General features: G+C 43.2%; 1 protein-coding gene across 4 annotated transcripts in view; it reads right to left on the reverse strand.

Annotated features, from left to right (window-relative positions):
• Window positions 1-249: 249 nt before the first annotated feature.
• LOC144696785 (UPF0606 protein KIAA1549) overlaps window positions 250-27,023 on the reverse strand; it is a 303,163-nt gene continuing 276,389 nt past the window's right edge. For 2 of the 4 annotated variants that reach the window (XM_078568518.1, XM_078568515.1), the window contains 4 exons: window positions 25,784-25,888; window positions 23,936-24,063; window positions 6,249-6,409; window positions 250-4,823 (listed from right to left, as the gene is read on the reverse strand). In XM_078568518.1, the coding sequence (XP_078424644.1) occupies window positions 4,572-4,823; window positions 6,249-6,409; window positions 23,936-24,063; window positions 25,784-25,888 (646 nt within the window). In that variant the 3' untranslated portion in view covers window positions 250-4,571. The remainder of the gene's footprint in view (window positions 4,824-6,248; window positions 6,410-23,935; window positions 24,064-25,783; window positions 25,889-27,023) is intronic. The other 2 variants (XM_078568519.1, XM_078568517.1) reach the window with 1 other exon arrangement.

Consider the following 27,023-nt stretch of genomic DNA (forward strand, 5'->3'; position numbering starts at 1 on the left):
CTCCTGGTGGTTGTAGAGAACATCACTGCACCCAGATCTCTAATCCATCATCAGGAGCCCAAATGTGCAATGCAACATACTCTACTCAGCAAAAGTCATGTCAAAGTTATTGATACGTTTTACATTCAGAATTCTTTCACAAGCAGTGGTATTTTTAACAAGGGCCAAAGCTCCTCTATTGTTGCTACTGTGAATCTCAGTGATTAAAATTGTGGTGTGAGAAATTGCCTCTTTTAGCCTCTTCTTGGTCCTCAGACCCACCAATAACTGAGATCTCTCATTAAAATGGAGACTTTAGTACCACAAAGCCATGAAAACCCCGGCAGGGAGATATCTCAGCTATTATGGTACAAAACACTTTGGTGGATGGGTCAATGGACAGTATAAAGTGTAGTCTATAACTACATTTCTATGTGAAAAAAAGTGTTGTTTTAATACACATTTAAGCTGTAACAATTTACACTGAATTAGAGGTCACCTGCTAAAGGTGAATACTTAAAAAATGAAATATGAGCCAAATGTTACTTATTTTGTCAATTCTTTTTGCTCTTTTTCTGAAGGTGTTTATTCCTGTCTGGGCTATGGTTCCACTTGCACTGGAGGCCTCAGTTAGCTTTCCCCAACCACCATTCTTTATAAGAAAGCTTTGGCAGACTATTGGATTGAGTGCAATACAGATAATCCTGAGGCTTTCCCCAGCCTGTGTCCACAAACATGGGTTTCATTAAACAGCAATCAGGAATTGGATCCTTTGGCCATGGTTATTGCTCAGGAACACAGGTCCATTGTGGCATCTACCTGATGCTTCCCTGGCCAAGATCTGTTAACTTGAGGCCAACAAGTCAAATCTGGGGCGTTCTGATTTATCTTAATATTACATCGACTAACACTTTTACCTAATAAATCATCAGGGGAACAATTTTACAGCATGTGAACTCCAATGGTCAATCATGCAGTTGCATATGTGAACCTTGACCAGTATGAGCACCTTCAAATGCACTGGATTGCGCAAGAACACGGTAACATTAATTGGTAGAGTATAAACGAGGCAAAACATTGTTATTAAATTAACACCAGTAAAAAAACATGCAGACTAAAAATACACTGTAAACTACATGATATTTGATTTCAGGAGAGCTGTCAGTAGAAAGACATGCAAAATAAATACAAGAAAACCTCAACTCAAAACACATAGAAAACAATGTTGGGCCAGCCAACATTTCTGACAATAAAGCCCAAAAACATATAAATTCCCCCCTCCCACGAAAGTGAAAACAGGTGTGTTAATGGAATTCCGAGTGTGAGCAAATACACAGAAACGTCCTTGGGATTTCCGTCTGTGATTCAGTTGCTACATGTATTAGCTAGGTAACCCCAAAGGTTGTGTCGTTACATGAGTACTGTCAAGGTGTTTGCATAGGCAGAAAATGGCCTAATGGTTGTGAGAGGCCCATCACTCTATAAAAGCAATGGAGAGGAGGATAACACCAATGGTAATTCAAAAAGTCTCACTAATATTTTTCAACTTGAATAGATCCAGATTATTTTGGACAAAATCCATTACTCTGCTGTTTATACTTCAATTGTTGAAAGATAGGACAGAATTTAATGCCTGCCGAAATGGGGAACTTGGTGGTATGCTGTGGGGGGGGGGGGGCATTTAATTAGGGACATTGGCAGTTTGGGACCACGTCGCCTTCCCACCTCCACCCTGATTAAGTCCACAGTGGGAAGGCCCGTGGAAGGCCTTCCTGCCCAGCCACCAATTGAGGCCCTTAAGAGAGCAATTGATGCCTGCTCAAAGGCTTCATCCCATTACCACTGGTATTAACCCAGCAGCAAGCAGGAGCTTGCTACGAGGGGAGAACAACAAGCATCTGCGCAAGGTTGCTTGTGGGTTCCTGGGAGGGGGTCGGGGGGTTCCTCATACAAAGGAACTCTGCCTCATTGAGGGACCTGGCACCGGGAAGTGGAGGGATGGGGTGGGGGGGGGGGAGCCTGCTGAAAACCAGCCCCCACCCTCACTGCCATTCCCCTTCCCCAACTCCTCTGTGACCCCCGCCATGCGATCACCCTCCCACCATTGCTCACCTGGCCTGGAATCCAGTGAGGATACTAGGCCTCGGATGGGTGTTGAACAGGCAGCAGTCACCAATTCCCTGGTGGCGCTGCCATTCAGTAGAGCTTCTGGCATCGAGATTTTGGTGGGTAAAACTGCTGCCCTTGGGGTCCTTGATCCCGACGAAGGCCCACCGCTGTCCAGTTAATTGCCTGAGAGGTACTTAACACAAGTGGGCCTTCCCAAATAGAGGTGACCCGGCAGGCGAGACTCTGGTCACCGCCATTAAACTCCACCCAAAGTGAGTGAACCATAACATACAGACATTGGTCATGATCAAGGCCACTAACAAACCTGACCCACTCAAATACCGGTTAAAAAACAAAAACCGCAGTAATAAAAAGAAACAACTTAACATAATATGACTCTGTCTATTTGGAATAGTGGTGCCTTTATATATGAAATAGAAGGTTGCCAAATCATGGACATAATCACAATTATACTCTTAAAATACTGGTAAAAATCATGAGATCCCATGTAGAAAAAAACCCAGAATTTGATCTATTCATCCATAGCAATTCAGTCATGGTCATTTCAACAAGTAGGTTACAGCATTCAACAAATGTGAGGGAACACCAGTAAGATTATTGGAATCCATTCAGCATCACCTTTTAATTCATCCAATTCTAGGAGCAAGTGATTTTCAGCTTACTCGGCTTGGGAAATGGTAATAAAAGCCAAAAATGCTGGAAATAATCAACAGATCAGGCAGAATCTGTGGACAAAGAAACAGAGTTAACATCACCTGAAGCTCTTGCTTCTCTGTCCACAGGTACTACCTGGACTGCTGAGTATTTCCAGCATTTTCTGTTTGTATTTCAGATTTCCAGTATATGCAGTATTTTGTTTTTGCATGGCAAAGTGGTCATTGGCCAAAAAGGGCAAAAGAACAGGAAGGAATTGATCAACGTCCAGTGATACTAGCTTACATGGTGGATTCTCACTGAAGTCTGCTGTGATTTGGCATTTAGCCTTTGTCTTTTTGCTGTTGTGATTTTGAAATGGAATCAAGTACTGATTCATGAAGACTGTATACTGTATATTGTGCACAAGTACAATGACTTTGTGTCGTTGCTATTCTCTGCATCGTATAAAGGGAAGCAGTGGTGTAGTGGTATTGTTGCTGGTATTATTGCTGGACTAGTAATCCAGAGATCCAGGGTAATGCTCTGGGGACCCGGGTTTGAATCCCACCATGGCAGGATTTATTGAAATAAAAATCTGGAATTAAAAGTTTAATGATGTCAATTGCTGTTATAAACCCATCTGGTTTACTAATATCCTTTAGGGAAGGAAATCTGCCTTCCTTACCTGGCCTACATGTGACTCCATTCCCACAGCAATGGACTCTTAAATGCCCTCTGAACAAGGGCAATTAGGAATGGGCAATAAATGCTGGTCAGTCCTATGAGTGAATAAAAAAAAACAAAAACAAAAAAAATCCCCACCACAGTCGGTACATACTATAATTACCACCTTATTCTGTCAAGAATGCATTTCAACAAAAGGACTTTTATATCATAATCTTTCCCAGCACTAAACTGCATGACTTTATCTGTCCTGGACTTTCCACTCCTCTTGGCTTTTAAAATACAAGCTCAGCATCAGCTAATTGTCAATCTGATTCCGATTGCCTCATACTTGGTTCAAGTTGCAGTGTGGACTGCGTCCCTTCAACTTGATTTCTCAATTTAAAAAATCATCCTCAACAGCATGACAATGACTAATAAATGCTTACTGACCTACATGCTTAGAACCAATTTCTATTTTGCATTTATTACACGTGAAAAAAAAAATCACCTATCTAGGGCTAACTGCCCATTGTTTCATGTTCAAGTATTCTTCCTCTGAAACTCAACTCTTCATGTTTTGCCATCTTTCTTTTCTTCTTGCCATTGATCATCGTGTCCCTCTCTCAAACTCTGTGAACTCTTTCCCTTCCATTTCTTTTACCCATCTGTTCCTTTCCCTTTTGCTTCCCGATTTTCGAAGTTCAACAGCTCTAGGATTCAGCAGGCTGTAAGAAGTGGGGTGGAATTGGGGTGTGACCAAGGTAAGAGAAGTTGGTGTCCAAGATAGAAAGGCAGTCTCACCTTTAGCTTGCTGGTGTTGTTTTCTAGTGCTTCTGCTTAATGAAATTTAAGAAGTTTTGCAACAGCTAGCTCATGTCAGACAAGCTCTAGCTCCTGTCCCTTTCCCCACAAGAGAAGATAATGTGCAATTTCCACAATGGATGGATTTAGTTCACACACTGGAAGAAAATCACCAATGTAGACTGAAAAGAAGGCGACAGCTTTGTTTGGAAGCACGTCGATAAAAAACTGTGCTGGACATTTTTGCATGTCAATAATACTATTTACCCTACAGTACACCTTCTTCAGGACTATATCCTAGATTTCTGTGTTTGGCTTCCATGGGAAGCAAATAGCTCAGGAGTTCCTCCTTGCCAAGATCAGCTGTGAAGGTTCTGAAAAGCTGACTGTTTTTGTGAGAGTCTAAGCAGCTCTTCACGGATAGCTTTAATGAGCGATGTAGAAGATTGACCAGGCGTGAGGTCTTCTGTGCAGGTGGAGCCAAAGCTTGCCCCAGGGTGTTGAGCATTGCTGTGCTGCAGGTGCAAAGATGGTGCTGAAGGGTCACGGAGAGATGTCCTTTGTATCGGAAATAGTGGCGAGACATAGTCCAGGTGCTCCCGAGTGCTTGGCTAAAAAACACAACACAAAATGCTGATAAATGGTAGTTGCGCAGAGTTACAACCTTGAAACAAATTAAGTATTAGGTAGCTACTTCACCTCCATTGAAGATTAACCCAAGCATCATATCAAACTTTCCAAACCCTGATACCACAAGCCATCAAAAAGTGATGGTTTCTGCTTGCCAAATATTTCAAGTACTATTAAAATTCTTTCCTTCCTGCCCCCCCCAGAAGATACTAACTCTTGATTAGGGCACTGGCAAGCTTTCAGAGCCACATCTGAATGTTCATTTGCATGTCTAAGCATCTATTTGAACACCAGGGCTTTCACAGCTAGGGTGTGATCATTGGGTCAATTCTGTACAAACCAGAATAGTCACAGGATAGTGCTCAACAGCAGCCTCCTTACACAGGATGTGCGGAGGTGAACAGTAGTACCCTTCACTGCCAACCTCTCTGAGATTAGACATAGAATCCGATCTGAGATCTCCTGCTCTGCATTGCTTTATCAACTTAACAGATTCAGGGAACATAACTTCATCAATTAGTTGATTTAAATCTGCTGTGTCCCTCGACATAAGGCAGTAAAGAACAAGACAAAGTCTGTAAATACATATACCACTTGAGTTTAAGGAACTTTCATCCCCCCAGGATGTTGGAAGGAAGGGGGGATACTGGTCAGCAGAGAGGTTTAGCCTCTGTGACACTAAAATCCAATTTTAAAGGTACTCTAGAACACTAGCTGAGATGGGAGAAGATGAGGTGCATTGTTGGTTAGATGCAAGGGCACTCAGCTTACAAGGTGTTATTGGCGGGTACCTTCATCAAGTGAAAAAAAAACAGACTGCTTTGATCAGTACTTTTTGCATTTGGGAGGCCATGTAAAAATACCACAAGACCCTTATATCCCAAAGAATGCTCACATGGCAGCAACTCTCTCACAACCAATAGAATAGCATGTCCAGTGCAATGACAATTTTTGCATCGTCAGGGCTGTACTATAATAAATACATTACTTTTCCAACAACACTAAATTTCCAGCAGCAGTTTGTACTGTCTTTTTCCCCTTGTGCCCCTTTATTCCCCCTTGATTGCAATGCTTCCCTGCTGACTTCTTCTACATGGATAAGCAGCCAACCGATGAAACAATTTGACATCTGTGTCAATTGTAATAACTACAGTCAAATTCTTGTCAAAACTATTCTTGGAATTTATCCCATCCTTTGTCCTCCTAAGCCACATCCATATCTCTGGCTCTCCAGTGCATTCTCTTTATATTTCCCAGTTTTGCAGTGTTCCCTCCGACCCCACCGCATTCTGCCTTGCAGCGTTCCTTCCTTGTCCCTGGCTCTGCAGTACTCTCTGTACCACATTGCTTTCAGCAAGTACTTGCATTTCATTTTCCAAAGAGAGCAAAATAAAATGTCTACTTACAGGCTCTCTGTTTGGAGCTGTCTGCATTAGTCCATCTTCAAGGCCATAAGGTGACCAACCGGCATCTCCTGCTGGTCCAGGTCTTCCAACACGCATCTGTCCTGGCTGGGACCCCATTCTACCATCCATGCGGCTCTGTGGCGCTGGATAGGCTTGAATACCTGCGAACAAATGGGACCCAAAACTGGTCATATTTATTACAGTGAAGTTACAACATAAGAACAGTCTGTTTGGCCCACCCAGTCAACATTAATCTTCCACATGAGAATGAGTCGCAGTTCTAGCTGTCTGTCCTGTTCACATATCTCTTTCTTTCAACCATCGATACAAAGTTGACACTAAGTCTGCTTCATTTAGCAACTCTGGTAGTACACTCCAATCTCACAACCCTTTTATGCAAGTTATCCTTTTCACTGTCTTAAATCTTATATTTAATCTTTTATTCATGTCCCCTCATTCTGGGCTTCCCAATCATAGCAAATAGGCTGCTTCTATGTACTTTGTTTCAATTTGCAGGTTTCTTAAACCAAAACATGGTGTTACCCATTAACTACTTCCTGATGTGTCTCATTTTCTTCCTTACTCTTTTCAAAATTGATAGTGTTCTGCATAATAAGTCTTGGCTCTTGATCTAGGTTTAAGAAATAATATAGTTAATGTGGCCTGCCTTGTATCCATCATTGATATTTTATCATTGGCTAGATGATATTACTTTTGAGGATGTGTTAATTTTGGAGATTAGAAACATTGCATAATATTTAAAAATGGAGGGCAGCATAGATTGATAAATCTCATTGAAAAATTGCACCATAAAAAACTCAAGTACGAATTAAGTGAAAATATGAATCAAAAGCAAAATTAAAAAGCTTCAAGAAATCTAATTTTAAACAAGTGATAAATGGAGTAATCAGAAATGTCATACTCATTTCAAACTTTGCATAAAACATGAAACTTGGAAATGTAACAGTGAGGAGGATGGTAGCAAGCTTTAAGAGGACACAGATGGAAAGATGGATTGGGTAGTACATGACAGATGAAATTTAATGCAGAGAAGCATGAAGTAATGTATGTTAGAAGGAAGAATGAGGAGAAGCAATATGAACTAAATGGTACAATTGAAAATGAGGTACAGCAACAGAGATACCTGGGAGATCAACTACAATCAAACAAATCTTTGAAGGTGGCACAACAAAAATAAAAGCATAGGGAATTGCAGTCTTTACGAATGGAGGCAGAGAATACGAAAGCAAAAAAAAAGCAATGCTAAACCTCTATAAATCACTAGCTAGATCTAAGCTGGAATATTGTGTCCAATTTTGGGAGCCACAGTTTAGGCATGATACCTGTGTTTGGACAGTGCAGAAGAGATTTAACAGGGTGAGATCACAGATGAGGAACTTCAGTTTTACTAGAGAAAGAAGCATTGCTTGGCTTGAAGAAGATTGAGGAGAGATTTAATAGAAGCTTTTAAAATTATGAACAGTTTTGCTGGGACAAATAATGAGGAAATTGTTTTTGCTGGCAGGAAAACCACTAACCAGAGGGGATAGATTTAAGATAACTGGCAAAATGAACCAAAGGGAAAATTAGGAGTTTTTTTTTCAAACAAAGCGGGGTTTCATAATTTGGAATGTACTGCCTGAAAGGATGATGGAAGCAGATTCAATAATAGCTTTCAAAAAGGAATTGAATGTGTCATTTTTCATTAAGCTATTAATGTATATATTACTGGAAAGTATTTTTCTTTTAAAACAGAGGTTTAGTCTGTGGGTGTGTCTTAATTGGATTAAAGTCTGGGTGCTTTGATGTGTACTAGTTTTGAGAAGTAAAAGAGGTAGAGTACATTTGCATTTTTTGAATAGAGCATTCAAGAAGTGGGGTGAAATCTGGCACCTAGCTAGCAGAGACCAAGCAATATATTTATATTACTAATAAAATTGGTACTATGAAAGGGGTTTTATTGTTAGAAGAGGTGGAGCTCAAAGAGGCTAGTGATACAATGAGGATTTACATTCAATGAGCTGTGTTAAGTATAACTTCAGCAGTTCTGTGTGTGTAGAGCAGTGGCAATGTAAGATCAAAGCCTGTAAGCCTACCAATGTATCTTCAAAGAGCCAAAAGTGAAAGGAACCTTATTTTGAATTTGTAAGGTGAAAATGCTTTGCCTAGTGTCTGATTAAGTCTATGGGTTGCGGTTGCCTTAATGGAGATTAGTTTAGGAATTTGTTACAAGTTATGATAGTAGCAATTTGTAGCCATATACATATATTTAACTTGTGTAAATTAGTAAATGTCTCATGTATTTTGATATAAAACCTCTCGAGAACCGGTGGTCTGATTCCTAAATTTAGAGTTGCATCTCAAGTATACCACTTAAAAATATAGGTTATGACAGTTGTTTAAAGTTTCCCTCCGGGGTTTTTAAATAACTTGGCTTTACCAAAAGGCATCATTGAAAATTGAAAGTTTAGATGTCCATGGGGGAAGTGGGGATAACTGAATACCTCTTTCAAAGTTCTTTTATACACCTTCTCAGCTGTGATTCTATGATTGCAAGTAGAAGATTAACGCCTGCTTGTCATTCCTGTGCTAAACTTTTTTGAAAAAAAACGACTGGGACTGACCGCACATGTACAAATGTTATGTGCTGACAGCCTCACCGTTATTCTTAATGTGATAATCCAGGCCACAAAGAATGGTCACAACTGAATGAGGTACCGGGGGAACGTTGGAGCTTGGATCACAACCCAGCAAGCGTTAGTGTCTTCAGGACAGGAGCAGGTGAGGGGGAAGGAGAAGAAAAGTGAAAGCACGTGCGAGATGGTATTGCATCATGCAGGCTAATTTTTACAAATTTAACCATTGCCACAGCTGTTACAGGGACATCTAACCTAACCTAACATAAAAGATGCTACTGCAGATTTCATACTTCAGTAGAATCCAAATGTAATCCGTAGGGAAAAACAGAAGAGGACTGAGATATTCACCAACTAGAACGAGGTTGAAGAACAAAGTAAGTCACCAGCTGCAGTTGCAAGCAACATCAACAACACACTCCTCTCTTCCCAGTCACTCATGGTTTCTTTGCTTCTTTTCTTTTTATGGTGTACTGATTCACTGCAGCTTGTCCAACAGCTGCAATTTGAAGCTACACTTTTTCTAATCCAACCTAAATGAATTTAAAGCCTTAAAACAGCTGTCTTCATCATCGCGTAAAATACACTTTTAATGGCCTGGGAATTTAAGCAGTGTTAACAACACTGAACAAATATAATCTGAGGGACGGCAACAATAATAAAATATTGTATGCAGAGCCAAAGTAATTTAAGAAAGACTACAATGTGCAAGTGCTGCTTGGGGAAACTACAATGCAAATGGACTGAAATAGCCAGAGACAGAGCAGTAAGAATGCACAGAAGCCAGGGCACACTGCAACAAACAAAGGAATGACAAAAGGTGGCTGGCTATATTATGGAAAATATGAGCTGTGGGTTAAAACCCCATGAAGTGTTTTGTTACTTCTTAACAATTAAAAATACACACTCAGCTATCTGTTTCTGAACTCCAACTTCCTGTACGAAAGACAGAAGGTTCCTTCATTCCTTACTCTCCACCAGAAGACAATATATCCGGGACTTAGCACACCTCACTGTCAGCTTTTATATAACAATTCTTAACTAAAACATCCTTTTACAAAAAAAAGCATAAATGTCAAACACAAACATTAAACACAAACATCACATCTCCTCCCCCTTTAGCCAGGAACAAATCAGTCAGGCGGTTTGCAGATTCGCTTTGGTCTAGAGAGGAGTGTTGGCTTAGGTATCTCACTTTGTTTGTTTAGAAATGGAAGGTTCTGCTGTTCCACTGGTTTCTGTTCAGGTTCAACAGTTGCAGCCACAGGTGCTACATGTTTGTCAGTTGAATCAAGTCGGGTTTCACCAACTGGAGATGTTTCCCAGGAATCTCTACTGAGTGGAGATCCCTGGAAATTTGGTTCCTTGGATTTGGCTTCTCTAATCTGGTCAGTGTGTCTCTTCCAGATTCCACAGGACGATTAAACATCAGAGGTTTTCGATGCTTGATGATTCCTCCCAGGTGCCACTTTGGCGTCCCACAGTAATTTTGGACCAAACGGACTGATCTAGATTAAACTCACGAGCTGGTTTACTTGTGTCATGTGACATTTTCTGATCAAGTTGCCTTGAACCAATCTTTCCTTTCAAATCCAGACACAGCAAATCTATTCTGGTAGATAGTCGTCTTCCAAACATCAGCAGGAGATACGCCTGTTGTTGAATGTGGAGTGCTACGATACATCATCAAAAAGTTCTTTAGCTTCAACTTCCAATCTGTTTGCATCCTCCCCTTCAAAATGGCCGTTTTGAATGCCTGGACAAAGTGCTCCCCTTCACCATTTGAGGATGAATGGTAAAGGCGAGATGAGAATCTGCTTGATCCCATTGTTTTTCAGGAATGTTTGAAATTCACATGATGTGAACTGTGTGCCATTGTCAGACACAATTTGCTCCGGCAATCCAAAAGTAGCGAACACATTCCGGAGAGCATCAATGGTCTTTGCTGAAGTAGTCAACTTCATGGGAATAACATGAGGCCACTTTGATCGGGCATCCACCACAATCAGGAGCTTATGTCCAAGATGTGGTCCAGCAAAGTCCACATGAAATCTCTGCCATAGGTGGTCAGGCCTAATCCAAGGATGTAATGGGGCAGGTGCAGAAGAAGACTTCATTTCTTGACATGGAAGGCAATCACTGACCATGCCTTCGATGTCTTTATCCAGGTGTGGCCACCATACATGTAGACAAGCCAATGCCTTCATTTTGACAATTCCCATGTCACTTGTGTTTGGAATTTTGGAGGAATAACAACTCTGATTCCCCATAACAAACAACCGTCTTGCAGAGTCAGCTCAAATCTACGCATATAATAAGGTTTAAGCTCAGTAGTCACTTCTTGAGGTACACACCAACCCTACTGTGTATACAGGTAAACTTTGGAGAGCACAGCACCCTTCTGCATTTCAAGTCAAATTTGATCCACTTTAACAGGTAGCATGCCTATCTGGTTCACCTTGAAAGTAGTGACCTCACTTCAAGCTGTGGAGCTGTGGCGTAACAGAAATCTGGAAAGTGCGTCCGCACTTCCATGATTCTCTGTAGAGTGAAATGTAATTTTGTACAAGTAAGTAGATAAGATCAGTGCCCACCTTTGTAGGCGTGCAGTGGCAAGTGCCGGGGTTGTGACTTCGGGCTAAGCAACCAGGTCAAAGGCTTGTGGTCTGCAATTAACATGAATTTACACCCATACAAATATTGGTGGAACTTCTTGACTCCATAGATTAGTCCTAGAGGTTTCTTCTCAATTTGGGCATAATTTTGTTCTGCCTTAGACAAAGTGTGAGAGACGTGTGCAATGGGCCTTTCACTGCCATCAGGAAATGTGTGGGCGATGACAGCTCCAACGTCATATCCAGATGCATCACAAGCCAGGCTGACACGTAACTTTACATTGAAATGTGCCAGGACTTTAGCAGAAGTGAGCTCTCGCTTGAGTTCCTTGAAACTTTCCTGACAGGCTTGTGACCAATCCCATTTTGCATTCTTCTTCAGCAGATTACTGAAAATGAACTTGCCATAGTAATTCACAAGTCCCAAAAATGAATGAAGCTCCTGAACATTTTTGGACTGTGGTGCATTCACCACTGCCTCCACCTTTCTGGAGGAGGTTGAGGCACCAGTTTCGTCGATCACACGTCCCAGGTACGCTACTGAGGGGTTCAGGAACACGCATTTGGATTTCTTACAGTGGATGCCGTATTTTTCCAGGTAACCTTTAAAGTCACAATGTTCCGCTAATTTTCTCAACTCAGCCAGGACTGGGAAACTGACTCACTTTCATGCTGTTCTCTTTGGTGAAACTTGAATCTCTCGGCAATAATTGCTGGTCTGAGACTGAAGTGCTTTTTCAAAACGTTCACAAGCTCTTTAAAACTTTTATCTGCTAGCTTGTCAGGAGCAATGAGATTTCTCAGTGGAGTGAAATTTTTCATTCCGATGACTGTAAGAAACACTGAGGTATGCTTTTCCTCTTCAATCTCATTCGCAATGAGAAACTGTTCCATTTGCTCAACATAAACTACAAAGTCCATAGTATCTGGATCAAAAGCCTCTAAAGCCCCTAATAATGATAATCACATCCTTGTCGCCATTTGAAGTACTTTGTCACTTCTAACAATTAAGAATACACACACAGCTATCTGCTTCTGAACTCCCAACTTCTTGTAAGAAAAACAGAAGATTACTTTATTCCTTATTCTCCACCAGAGGGCAATACATCTGGGACTTACCACACCCTACTGTCAGGTTTTATCTAACAATTCTTTTTAACTCAGGTGTCCTTTTACAAAAAAAACAAACATTAAACACAAACATTACACCCCACACCAAACTTTTATTAGCTAATATAGGCTAACACACCAGGGCAATATTGAGGGAATGACACAGCTCTCTAGTGATGTTTAAGATCTTATTGCAATATTGAAAAGCAGGAAGTTCTCCTGGTATTTTGCCCAACATAAACCCTTCAATTAACACTATTCAAATTAACTGGCTGCTAATTCGATTTCTGCTTCTGGAGCCTTGCTGAGTGCAAAATAGCTGCCATAAATGCCTGATGAATAGTCATGGTACTTCAGAGTATTCACTGTACGTGAAGTGCTGTGTGGCATTTCTGAAGGATACAATGAGGTACTATGTGACTTCAAGTCCATCTTCTTCTTTATACTTAGGTTCTTTGTCTTTCAGCAGTGACTCATTTAAACCCAAAACTTAACTTGTTAACTTAAAGTTTCCTACCTGCCATGATTGTTAAACTGAACGTGCCTTGTTTTCGCTACACACTAGTTTCTCGTATTATCCATAGCATTACCCTTTGCCTTCTGTCCAGCAAACCAGTGATAATTATAGCATTGACATTTGTATTAACACACTTCTCCTACCTCTGCAATAACCAGTGCTCTGATTTCCTGTAGTCCTACAGGAATTCTTGGCTTCTATCAAGACCCATTTCCCTCTTCTTATATGTCCCCTATTTTCTCAGACTGCTGTAGAGTGGGTGGGTGAAAGGGGGTGTGAGGGAGAGAAACAAAGAGGCTGGGAAGGGGGGAGGCAAACAGAGGCAGACTTGCATTTCTATCTTGCCTATAGAGGCAGTAAGAGAGGGGAATGGGGAGAAAAAGAGGGAACTGGGGAGGAAAAGAGATGGGAGAACTGGAGGGGTAGGGAGGAAAAGAGAGGGGAAATGGGGGAGGAAAAGACAGAGGGAAACGGGGAAGGAAAAGAGAGGAATGGGGGGGGGGGGGGAGGTTGTGGGAACTGGGGACGGAACAGGGGCTTGGGGGAGAGTGATCGAGTGCGAGAAACTCTGATACACAATAAAAGAGTATGATCAAGTGAGAAAGCAGTGTATACTGAGAGAGTAAGTCCAAGGACAGGCCTCTATTTTTAATTCCAATCTTGCTTCAAGCTATGATAACTCAAGCGCTGACCATATCGCCAGACTGGATGCTTGTCATCTTCCCAACACAATTTTATCAATTGCAAGAGAAATCTCCAAATGTGCATTTCAATTATCATTGCAGTAATGTGCTGGACTGAACAGCAACATAAAAAAAAACATCTAAGTGTTGGCATTGGCATCTTATGAATAAAGACTAAAGAGCAACAGACTGAAGCCTTACTTTGGCAGCAAAGTGATGTCTGGTGGGAATTCTTGGTTGAATTGGGGAAGTTGCCAACTACATGAAGAAATGTGAACTGAGATGATGAAAGGAGCATTACAAGGTCACGAATATGATCTGCTGAAATGCCAATTGCTCTGTTCAGGTGCAGTAAATTCTTTCCCCATCATCTTTGGTGGTGAGAATGTAAAACTCACTACCACATGCAGGGGGTTGAGGTGAGTAGCATAGATGCATTAAGGGTAGGTAGATAAATACATGAGGGAGAAAGAAATAGAAGGATATGTTGAAAGGGAGAAATAAAACAATTTGACTCATGTCAAACAAACACTGACATGGACTGTTGGCCAAATGGCCTGGTTATGCACTATAAAATTTTACTTAATAGTAAAGTATCACTGCCTTACAGCAAACCTAAGCAGTTAAATGGTTAACAAAACTCGGAATACAATTAAAATGCAGAGAAGGTTGAGAGTTCAAGAATGTGGAGGAGAGACCTTGCTGTAACCTCCCATGAAACACACATTCACTGAAAATCAAGTAAAAACAGTCCAAGCAAAGCCCTGTTACTGCTGATTCAAGGACTGATAATATCAACTGCCTATCTTATAAATATTTATCCTAAACTTAGATTGCTCAGACTCAATCCATTAAACACAAATCCACATAAGGTCACCTTCACAAAGTCAAATCTTCTGAAGCTATTTTCCACAGACTATTGATGACATATTTTTGGTGGCTTTGTCTGATCTTTTAATTAGGAATTTTGCACTAATTTTCTAGAAATGAAGACTTTGGTTTGTTGCACCTTATTGTGTCTCTTAGATGTCTCAAAACACTTCTCACACATTGAACAGCTTTAAAGGACAAATAGCAACTTGAATTTATATAGTGCAGTTAATGCAATAAAACATCCCAAAGCGCTTCACAGGTGCATTATAGAAGAATATATGGCGAAGTTGGTAAGTATAAGATTTCGTACTCAAGGGATAGTTGTGGTTGGGAATGTAACACATCTTATCAGCATCATCGATTTCCAGATCAAGTGTAACACAATTAGATAGTAAATCTTTCTCAATTCCAAACAGGCAATGTACTTCAGCTCAAATCTACATGACACATCCCTAACTATTGCTTCTCTAACCTGCATACCAGCTACAAAGTTGATATCCTGGGCCCATGAACAAAAGGTGACTATAAGAAACTGTTTTACATACAAAGCTCAAATCTAATGAAATCTAACGTTGGGGGTGAGGGGGTGCAGACAGGCATTTATACGCCCACAGGCATGATTCTGAGATGGTATGTTGCCGCCCTGGTGCCATGGTCAAGGATGTCACTGAAGAGCTGCATATCATTTTGAGGGGATGGGGGTGAGGATGAACAGCCTGAGGCCATGTTTCCATATCACTACGAACAACATAGGTAGAAGGAGGGATGAGGCCCTACAGGCAATTTTAGGGAGCTAGGAATAAAATTAGAAAGCGGGACCTCAAAGGTAGTAATTTGTGCTAGTGAGCATAGAAACAGGAGGATCAAGTAGATAAGTATGCGGCTGAAGAGATGTTGCCGGTGGAAGAAATTTAGATTCCTGGGACGTTGGGATCAGTTCTGGAGGAGGTGGGACTTATACAGGCCAAATGGAGGGTGTCTCAGAGCCTGGACAAATATCCTCATGAAGCTGTTTGATAGTGGTGTTGGGGAACGTTTAACTAGTAGGACGCTCGAAAGCAGGATCCAGCCTTAAAAAATAGAAACAATGTGCACAGAGGATTGGGAGAGACAGATAGCTCTAATGCAAGAATCAATAATGTATTAGGTGGGGTCAGACAAAGAGTGGCTGCAATAAGGTCTTAATTAGGTTTACAGTGCATGTATTTAAATGCACAAAGTGTGGTTATTAAGGTTGGTAAGGTGCAGGTGCAGCTAATCACTTGGGAATGTGGCAATAACAGAGGTTATAAGATAGCAGAGAGGGTTGATGAGGGTAATGCTGTTGTGGTGTACACTTCCAAAAGGCATTTGATAAAAGTGCCATATCACAGGCTTTCCAGCAAAGTTGGAATAAAAGGGACAGCAGCAGCATGGATACAAAGTTGCCAGAGTGACAGGAAACATAGTACTGGTGAACGTTTGTTTTTTTTGGACTAGGGGAATGTAGACAACGGGGTTCCCCAGGAATCGGTACTAGAACCACTGCTTCTCTTGATGTACACTGATGACCTTGACTTGGGTGCAAAGGGCACAATTTCAAAATGTGCAGGTGAAACAAAGCTTGGAAGTATCGTGAACTGTGAGGAGGATAGTAATGGACTTCAAGAAGACATATAGGCAGATGGAATGGGCAGTTGCACAGCAGATCAAATTTTAATGAAGACAAGTGTGAAGTGATACACTTTGGTAGGAAGAATGACGAGAGGTAATATGAAATAAAAATAGAGACACTTGGGGTTACAAGTACACAAACCATTGAAGTGGTAGGGCAGGTTGAGAAAATGGTTCAAAACCATACAGGATCCAGGGCTTTATAAATAAACGTATAGGTTTAGATCTTCCTGTCAGCGGCAATGCTGGGCACATTTCTGCTGCTAACAAAGGCTTTTCCGACTCAATACTGCCCATTCCTTCTGAGATCTTACAATCCCAGCTGAAGCAGAAATGGAAAGTATAACATCTCCAGGTTAAGTCCAGCGGGCATAGTAGAGTCAGAGGAAGGAAAAGGCATGCCCCCATTTACAGTAGTAGCTTCCATATTCAGGTAAGATTTTAAAGGTCCAAGTCTTTCCATGAATGAGTGTGGGTTAATGAACGGATGAGTGAATGGGTGGGTGGGCAGTTGGGTCGGCGGGGTGGGGGGCGGGGTCAGATAGGTTGCCGGGTTTGGTTGCAGGTGCAGGGTGGGGAGGTGGAGGAGATAGTCAGAGGTGGTGGGCTGGGGGGTGGGTTTAAACGAGTCTGGTTGATTTCAGACCTAGGTGAAATCCATTGTCTTAAAAATGACCAAAAGCAGTATTCAGCTGAAAATGGGACTTGAGACCTAATAGATGCAGCAAGGCTCCAGGGAGATAGTTCAAGTACTGTAACATTTTAGGGTCACCTATAAATTGAAAGAAAATAGTTATATTAAATTATTGTTTGGTTTGCTCTTTTTTGTTACCACCTCAAACATTGCTCAATGAAATCTGGAAGTGATGAGATTCCTTTAATGTCAGAAACTAATTAAATTACCAGTCCAGTTCTTTCGCATCAGAACTATTTATACATCGACTCCTCTGAGTCTTACCAGAAACTTTTCAATCTCATGCTGCCTTCATCAAAACGGATCCAGCACTGGGAAAAGTTATTCTATCGAGAGGGGAGTGACCGGGATGGGAGAGGGGCAGGAGTCGGGTGGTGTGGTTGGGGATTAGTCAGGTGGTTGAGTGGTCAGCAGGGTAGTTGGGTCGGGTCGGGAGGAGATAGTCAGGTGATCAGGGTGATTGTTGGGGGGGGCGGGGGGGCTCTGTTGTAATGCTCAGTTGAGTTACACAGCTGTTAGACCAGGTATTAAACTGTCTACCATTTCCTGGCTTGAGTCTTCAGGTAAGTCCCACATTTCTGGCCCAAGTCTCTGCTTTAAGCTCAGGTTGGAGACACTCGTGGAGGGCCCTGGGCAGCAGAGAATGATCACATCTTAAGTTTAAACTTCCTGAGTAATTCCCACATAAGTGTAGCATCAAGACTTCCACAGGGTCCTGACATGCATCTTCCAACATCTCTGCTGATCTGGAGACTGGATGATTTGGACCAGTGAGTACACAAACAAGTAAGTTATTACGAATCTTAAACACTAGTCTGGCCTCCAACTGGAGTAAGGTGTCCAATTCTGGGCACCATACTTCAGGAAGAATGTGTAGGCTTTAGAAAGGGTGCAGGAAATATTTGTAAAAATGGGATGTAAAAAAAGGGATGAAGGGACTTCAGTTATACGAACAGATTGGAGAAGCTGGGGTTGTTCTCCTGAGAGGAGATTTGGTGGAGATGTTCAAAATCATGAGGGGTATAGATTCTACTATCCCGTTCTATCCCCAGATCTCCGGATTCCCTCAATGGTCAAGTGTCTAACAATGTCAGCTTTGAACATACTCAATAACTGCACATCCACAGCACTCTGAGCTAGAAAATTCCTAAGACTTACCACCTTCAGTGCTGAAATTTCTACTCAGTCCTAATATGACTGACCACTAATACTCAGACTACAACTCCTACTTTTAGGTTCTTCAGTCAGGGGAAACAAATGTTCAGCATCTACACTGTCAAGCCCTCAAAGAATTTTAAGATTCAATGAAATTGCCTCTTATTCTTCTAAACTCCAGGCAATATAGGTCCATTCTATTCGATCTATCCTCTCACTCCAATCTAGTAAACCCTCATCGCTCCCCTTCTAAAGGCAAAAATATGTTGCCTTTCAAAGGAGATCAAAACTGTCTACAGTACTCCACCTGTGGCCTCACCAAAGCCCGACATAACTGTAACAAAACTTTCTTATTCTTATACTCCAAACACACCACCCACACCACACCAAGTATAACATATATTTGTCTTACTAATTGTTTGCTGTACCTGCTTGTTAACTTTGTGATATGTGCATAAGGATATTCAAATCTTTCTGAATACTGACATCTGCTAGTTGTTCACCTTTTAAAGAAATATTCTGCTTTTCCATTCTTCCTACTAAAGTAAATAATTTCACACTTTCCACATAAAACTTCACCTGCCCTTTTTGCCTCCTTTCTTCTCATCATCCAAATTCCCAAACATTCCTTCCAGGTGAATCAGTGATTTACTTGTACTTCTTTCAATTTAGCCTACTGCATTCACTGCTCACAATGCAGTCTCCTCTACACTGGGGAGAACAGCCGCAGACTGAGTGAACGCTTTGCAGAATGCCTCCATTCAGTCCGCAAGCATGACCCCAAGCTTCCGGTTGCTTGCCATTTTAATTCACCATCTTGCTCTCACACTCATTTCTGTCGTTGTTCTGCTGCAGCATTCCAGTGAAGTTCAATGCAAGCTCGAGGAACAGCACCTCATTTTCCGATTACACGCTTTACAGCCTCCTAGGCTCAACATTGTGTTCAACAATTAAAGCCCACACATGAACTCTGTCTCTTATTTTGATTCTGTTTTTTCTGTCATATGCTGACCTGCATCTTATTTCCCTTGTTTTTGCTTTTGAACAGAGCTGTTCATTATTCTGAAATAAAAACAGAAAATGCTAGAAAAACTCAACAGCATCAGTGGAGAGAGAAACAGAGTTAAATGGGCGGAATTTATTAGACTAATTGCGGTGGCGGCCGTTTTGGCAGCGCCCACCCCGCTGACCAGAATGGTGGGAACTCACACCCGAATCCAGGCTTATTAATTACGCACAGGCAAGTATTGAGCTGAATCACCTGGCAGGTCAGGAGTGGATCCGGCTGCCTGTCATCAGCTGGCAGCGACGAAGGTCCAGGCGCCACATTTAAATGCTAGTCCAACACATACATCTCACTCTCTCCAGCCCATCTATCTTCAGGACACATTGAGAGATATCTTCCAGCTACAAGAAGGCAGCCGAAAGCCTCAAGGCGGCAGCACCCTGCTTCACCCACCAGGTCCTCCAGGCCTTGACCAGGCCCCTGGGAGGCTGTTGCAAAGCAGGTCAGCACGGCTAGTAGCCGTGCCTGAAACACCATCCAGCGCAGGAAGAGGATGAATGACCTCATCCGCTCCACCAGGCAGTGTCATCTTTCAGCTCCCTCCAATATTAAACTTGCATCATGGCATGCACTCAAACAGCCACTCTCTTCGGGGATCACACGCAACCATTAGCAGGGGACACACACCACTTGTTCTCTCACGGAGACTTTCACGTTGCCATCATCCCATCTATCATGTTGATCACACTCCATCCTCTGGCCCTTCTGGGGAGGGTTCACCACACACAGGGGATATGCATACCCAACCCTCTGCTCCATCCCTTCTCATCACATGCCTTTCTTTCTTCATACAGGCCAAGCTGGCACACAATGGGTGTGAAAGATCGCAAACCGGGGGAGGGACGGCCGACACACTGCCCTCACTGAGTTCAAGGAGGCTGCGGCCGAGCTGGCTGGGGAGGACAGGAATTGCTCCTGCGGGGAAGGGGAGGTCGGCCTCTCCCAGCAACCTAGTACGTAAGACAGCTTCATCACTTAGACAAGACATAGGAGCAGAAATTAGGCTATTTGGCCCATCGAGTCTGCTCCGCCATTCAATCATGGCTGATAAGTTTCTCAACCCCATTCTCCCACCTTCTCCCCGTAACCTTTGATCCCCTTACCAATCAAGAACCTATCTATCTCGCTCTTAAATACACTCAATGACCTGGCCTCCACAGCCTTCTGTCGCAATGAATTCTCCGTCATCTCACCAGGGTGCCTGGCATGCACAGTGACAGTGTGATGACTTTAACTAATGACATGTCCTTCTTCTCCCTTTTAGGTTCGCCAGCAGGTGTTTGCTCTCCAGACCCTGGGGGACCACTATGCTCCCAAGCACCTGCATCACACCCACTCTCTGAAGCAGGCACCAGCGCAGATAGCAGCAACTTGGTGGGCATTAGTTTGGCGGCTAGTATCTCGCTGAACATTGGTGAGGGCACTTCACATTCGCTTGAGGTGCAGACGGACGTACAGTGCGCCCAGAGCGCCAGCTGTCGGCGGACTGCTGAAGACCAGGACAATGCTCAGTCGAAGGCAGATGATGAGCCTCTGGAGGCTCCATTAGGCATCAGGTGCTGCACGTCCAGTGGGGTGTGCAGGAGGGTCTGGTGGAGGTCCAAGAGAGTATGCGTGCCATGGTCTCTATTTTGGAGGAGTCCCTGCAGAGCATGACCACTGCGTTAACCGTCATGGCCAAGCGCAATGCCTCTTCCATGGAGAGAGTGGCTATTCTCATGGAGAGGCAGCTCCAGGGACATAATGAGGGGTTCCTGGGGTTTCGCTCGGACCTGCAAGCCCTCACACAGGCACTGACCTCAGGTGGTCAGTGTCTGTGTGTGAGATGGATGGGGCACCCAGTATCCCAGCTAGGTGCCCTTCCATCAATGGCGAGCAGGGAGGTCCACAGTGACCTCACATTGGCACACAAAGTGCCTGTCATCTCTGTGGGCTCCTCTCAGGGCACTCTGGATGACGGCAGCAGCTCCTCCGCCCCTCTGCCATTGATTGTCACATCAAATGAGGCTGTGGCATCTGGGGAGATGCCAGCCGTGCCACTGGCCGCTCCCTCCCAGGCGTGATCAGCACGGGCTCCACTGGCCACAGGACAACCGCCAAGGTCATCAAGGCCTACAGGACAGCATGGTCAGCAGGCTGTCTCCAATGCCAGTGCCAACGAAGGGGGAGCACCTATACGTAGCACCCATAAACCTAAGTTTAAAGCACCTTAGGCACAAGAGGGACTGGTCACAGGTGATCTTTTGCTCCCCCATTTTTTCTTTTTTTTTAAAATGGTGCGACTACCAACACTGGTTTTTTTCTGCTCAAGACTATGTGTGTTCCAGCATTAAATTACATTTGCTTTTGTGTTATTGGCCTGAGTATGCTTCATTTGTTTTGTAGGTGCAAGCTAGGCCAGTATGTAATGCTGGACGTGGGTGGCTTTAAACTTTATTGCGCAGGCACTGAGTGTATCTTGGGGGCCAAGGAAAGGGTCATTTCTGCGATCCAGGGTGGAAGTGGCAGCCCTGGCATGAGGGGTAGCTCTTATTTGGTAGCCTAGCTGAAAGAGCGTTGGATCAAGGCGTCCCAGCCTCTCTGGAGGTTACCGAGGTCTGGCTCCACGCCCTCAGCGTTCTCCTCATCGTGCTCTTCTTCTGACTCACTACTGGATTCATCCTCTGTGGCCTGTGCAGCTGCGTTAAGATCCTCTTCCTTCAGTGGGTCACCTCTTGCCTGTGCCAGATTATGGAGAGTGCAGCATGCAACGACTATCAGTGACAACCACTCTGGGGGATTTGTAGTGCGCCCCCTCAACGGTCCAGGCATTGGAAGCACTTCTTGAGAAGGCCGATGGCTCTCTCTACCACAGCCCTTGTGGAGGCATGGCTCTTGTTGTACAGCTGCTCCGCCTCTGTTCTTGGGTGGAGGAGAGGCATCATAAGCCACATTTTCAAGGGATAGCCCTTGTCACCCAGAAACTATCCATCCAGTCGGGCTGGAGCACTGAAGAGCCTCGGCACCTGGGAGTGTCTCAGGATCTATGCGTCATGGGATCTGCCTGGGTTCCTTGCACAGACTTGCAGAATCTGCATCCTGTGGTCACACACTATCTGCACGTTCATGGAGTGGAAGCCCTTCCTGTTGACGAAGGCACCCGGCTGACCCGCTGGCGCCTTGATGGCCACGTGTGCAGTCGATTGCACCCTGGACACGGGGGAACACAGCTATCGCTGCAAAGCTTCTGGCACAGTCAGCCTGACTGGTCTCGTCCATAGGGAAATGAATGAAAGACAATACCTGCCTGAACAGAGCTTCTGTCACCAGCTTGACGCAACTGTGGACAGCTGATCGGGAAGCTCCATACAGATCCCTCACTGAGCCCTGGAGGCACAGAAGTTGAGGGCCACTGTGACCTTCAGAGCCACTGGCATGGGGCATCCACCCACACCGTCGGAACTGATCTCAGGCCTGATCAGCTGACATATGGAGGTCACTACTCACACCAACAATACTGCTGACCCTGCTTATCCCGCCCGTGGATGAGGTTTTGCAAATTGTGGCCTGCCTGTCTGCCCATTTTGCCGGTGTGACGAGCGAAAAATCGCACAGGCAATGTTAAATCTCCATCAATTGGGTTGCCAAGGGCCTTAACTAGCCTGTTAATTAATGCCGGGTGCGGCTCCAACTCCCCTGCATGCCTGACGAGTGAAATATCGCGCGAGTGCGCGATGACATTGGGACGCTCGCCCGACATCGCACGTCATTTTATGCACGATCAGGTTGGGCTTGCGCCCACCCGCTCAGCGGAAACTTCTGCCTATGGAACAGCTCTCCCAATTTTGGCACTGGTAATCAAATGTTAGCAAGGAGGGCTTTGCAGGGTCGGCTAGACCAGTTGTGCTTTGGTCATGTCCGGTACCTGGGTTGATGACCAGTGTTCCAGCCATTCTTTTCTTCTTAGACATTTTTGCAAAAGTTTAATACAATCAAAGTAGCTTGTTAGGCCATTTCAGAGGGCAGTTTAAGAGTCATCCACATCATTGTAGGTCTGGACTTGCCAATAGGCTAAACTGGGTAAGAACAGATCTCCTTCCCTAAGGGACACTGATGAACCAGGTGGACTTTTAGAACAATCCGGTTTAAATTCCACAGCTCCTATGGATCCAAATAAGAAGTCCAGGCTTTTCGGTTACTAATCTATTATCATAACCACTATTCTACTGTATAAAGTGTGAAGTTCCTGAGGCAGGACAGTGTCTTTTGAGCTTGGGGGAAGGATAACAGCAAACACCACCCAACTAACAGAAGATAGCCTAGTTGTCAGAAAATTTGAAACAGCCAAACCACCACCTTAACTATGAGTGCTGCCCAGAGCCTAATATCGTTTTGATCTCTGTATGATTGTTTTCTAATCTGATACTTTTACATGTTTGATTTAACTATTAATAAATGAGATATTGATAACCATTTGATAACATCCAAATCTGTTACACTGCGTTTCTGATGAAGTTGAGCACTGAATAGGTTTGCAAATGAATAAATGCATATGGTTTGAAGAGGAATTACTTACAGCAACTAGCCTGGATGAATGCGAATTGTATATAAACTATAACAGGAGTACAGAGGATGTGGAAACTGAACATTGCAAATGACTGAGATGGATTTGCTTCAAAAGTCATCAAACCATTGTACATTCATACCTGGATTGTGTCCTGAGGATCGTGTCTGGAATTCTTCGGCATATATAGGCCTGTTTGAGTATATTGCTTCCTGCTGGGAGTGCTCCTTCCTCATCTCCTCTCCTGGCTGGATATATCCAGTGCCATGGCTAGATCAAGCACACGACATGAATCAGTTAAAAAAAATTTTGGCAATGCTACAAGCAAACTTCTTAAATAACATTCTACACTGAAGGATTTACCGTATTACAAAGACTCTCTCAACAAAACCATTAGCAGTAAACCAGGGCTTCACTTCAATCCACTGTAAAAACGAGTTCAAGTAACACTCAATTTTAAACTTAGTGCAAGTGATTATTCAGCACTATCGCACAAATTGACACCTCAGATGCATAGCTCAGAAGCCATAAAACTGCAACTGATAAACATTTTAAATTGCCGTGTAAAAGCATGAACCTGAAAGACGGGCGAAAGGGTTGGATTGTTTTACAGTTGAGAAGATGAAGGGGTAGATATTGGCCTTTGTACCTGTTTTACACCATTTATTTGCGAGATTCCGGTGATATTCTGCCAAAGTTACACTTGGCATTCAGAAAATCTTATTGGAAGCTCTTCCCCAGTGTGTTATACTCTATATTTTTTCCTGCATTTGTTGACTCAAGTTATTATCTGACTTTTGGACATTACAGTGGGGGGTACATGGGAGAGGGTCAACATTTTGAGGAATCTCTCGCAAACACAAGCTTGAAAACATTGACATTGCACCATTTATTGATGGTTCTTTCCAGAAAGTAACAAAACCTAAAGGAATTAGCTCAACAGATATGGTGATAAAAGTTCGGAAACAGCATGCTTTTGTACTTCGTAGGTTCGGATCAGTTAAGAGGATTCAGGTGTAGAGGTCAGTGAGAATAGCCCTTTCTGTTGACCATGGCTTCACCTCATTAAGCCCAGAACAAAAATATCTGAGATTTGAGGCCATAAACTATTCAGCAAAATTTGCAAAATTCCACTAGGGCATGATTTCTTTTCATGAGCCTGAGTAAGAGTATATCAGATAATAAGACAAAGTAGACCTGACTTAATGCTGTGTTAAATTCCTTGGCTGAATCGGTCGTCAATTTGCTGGCTTGCGCAGTTTGCCGTGCAATCAGGGGAACTTTGTATAAAAAAATGCGGTTCAGACTGTAAATAAGCTTGTAAGCAATGAATGGAAAATAATGTCTGGGTTAAAAAGTGTACACAGTTCATTGAAGTTGAACAGATTGTAAACATGTTAACCAGTGGGGACAGCCTGCTGCTCTTCAGACATTGTGTGCACCTTCATTGCACATTTGAACTGTGTCGCAATCAGATCATATTATCTCAGTGTACCTGATAGATTTCTATCCTTGCTGATGGAGTGTGCAACAGAAGGAGAATGCCCAGAGTGGAAGTTGAAGGTGTTTTTTCTAGTCAGGGTAAAGCCACAGCCATAACACACAGCAAAATTACTTAAATGGCTACTGATAAGTCATTACAGATCTAGGCTGTCACAGCATTCACTGCAGTTGCAGAGCCATCTACTGACCAAGCAGAAGTCCTGGGCCCTCTAGATATAAATACTAATGTACTACTTGTGGCTACATACATACAGGTGGTGTCTAAAGGCAGTATCTAACTTTTTTTTTAATTCATTCATGGGAGTTGGGCATCACTGGCTAGGCCAGCATTTATTGCCCATCCCTGATGACCCTTGTTCAGACGGCATTTAAGAGTCAACCACATTGCTGTGGTTCTGGAGTCACATGTAGGCCAGACCAGGTAAGCACAGCATATTTCCTTCCCGAAAGGATATTAGTGAACTGATGGCCTGAAGTGCAAACACACCTGTTCAGCTGCTTCTGCTCCTTCTCAATCACAACCTTTAAATACATAGGGTCGTCTAGAGTGATACCCGGAACTTGTATATAAGCACCACATGGTGAAATGCTCCTAGGGGAATAGGCATAGCGAGCAGACATTATCCAGGTTTAAGAAAATCTCAGCAACTTAATTGCAGCAAAACAGCAAAGCAACATGAAACAGGAACAGTGGTTACTCAAGTCTAAGCAAATGAATGCACTTCAACAGAAAGAACCCAATATATAGGGAGGGCTTTACGAAGCAGTTCGGGTGCTCCAGGCAGATTGCTTTTTTCAGCCTCAACAACTCCATTTTCTCTGCTGTTAGCTTAGTTCCAGAACTTCATAAGTTCTGCACAAGTTTCTGATGAAGACAGCGCCCAGCTTAATTGAATGATATCTGGATACAGAGTACATCCATTCCATTGATTGCCAAGATACAGCACTGGGGAAAAGGGAGGAGCATGATATAATCTGGGAAGGTCTTCACAGAGTCACAGAATTATATCAGCACAGGTGGTGGTCATATGGTCCATTGAGTCCATGCTGGCCTGCTGCACAGCGATCCAGTCAGGCCCATTCCCCATATTCCTGCAAGTTTATTTCCCTCAAATGCCCTTTCCTATTGACATCATTCATCGCCTCTGCTTTCACCACCCTCATAGGCAGCGAGTTCCAGGTCATTACCACTTCCTGTGTAAAAATGTTCTTCCTCACATCTCTTGCCAAAAGCTTAAATCGGTGTCCTCTAGTTCCTGTATGATCACCCAATGATTCTTTGTCTACCTTATCGAAACTTGTAATAATCTTGAACACCTGCATTAGAACTCCCCATAATCTCCTTTGTTCTTAGAACAACAACCAGCTTCACCAACTTAACCATGTAGCTCAAATTACTCATTCCTGAAACTATTCTTGTAAATCTCCCCTGCTCCCTCTCGAGGACCATCACATCCTTCCTAAAGTGTGGCGACCAGAGCTTGGCATAATACCCTAGTTGTGGCCGAACCAAAGCTTGAAAAAGGTTCAACATAACTTCCCTGCTTTTTCACTCAAAACCTCTATTTATGGTGCTTAAAAGTCTATATGCTTTGCAATTACTCTCTCAATATGACCTGCTGCCTTCAAAGGTCTACGCACATGAACCCCCAGGCCCTTCTGTCCCTGCACACCCTTTAGAACTGTGCCATTAAGTGTATATTAACTCTGCCTATCCCTTCTGCCAA

Source organism: Cetorhinus maximus, chromosome 22 (assembly GCF_964194155.1).
Source record: "Cetorhinus maximus chromosome 22, sCetMax3.hap1.1, whole genome shotgun sequence".
In the NCBI taxonomy this organism is placed as follows: Eukaryota; Metazoa; Chordata; class Chondrichthyes; order Lamniformes; family Cetorhinidae; genus Cetorhinus; species Cetorhinus maximus.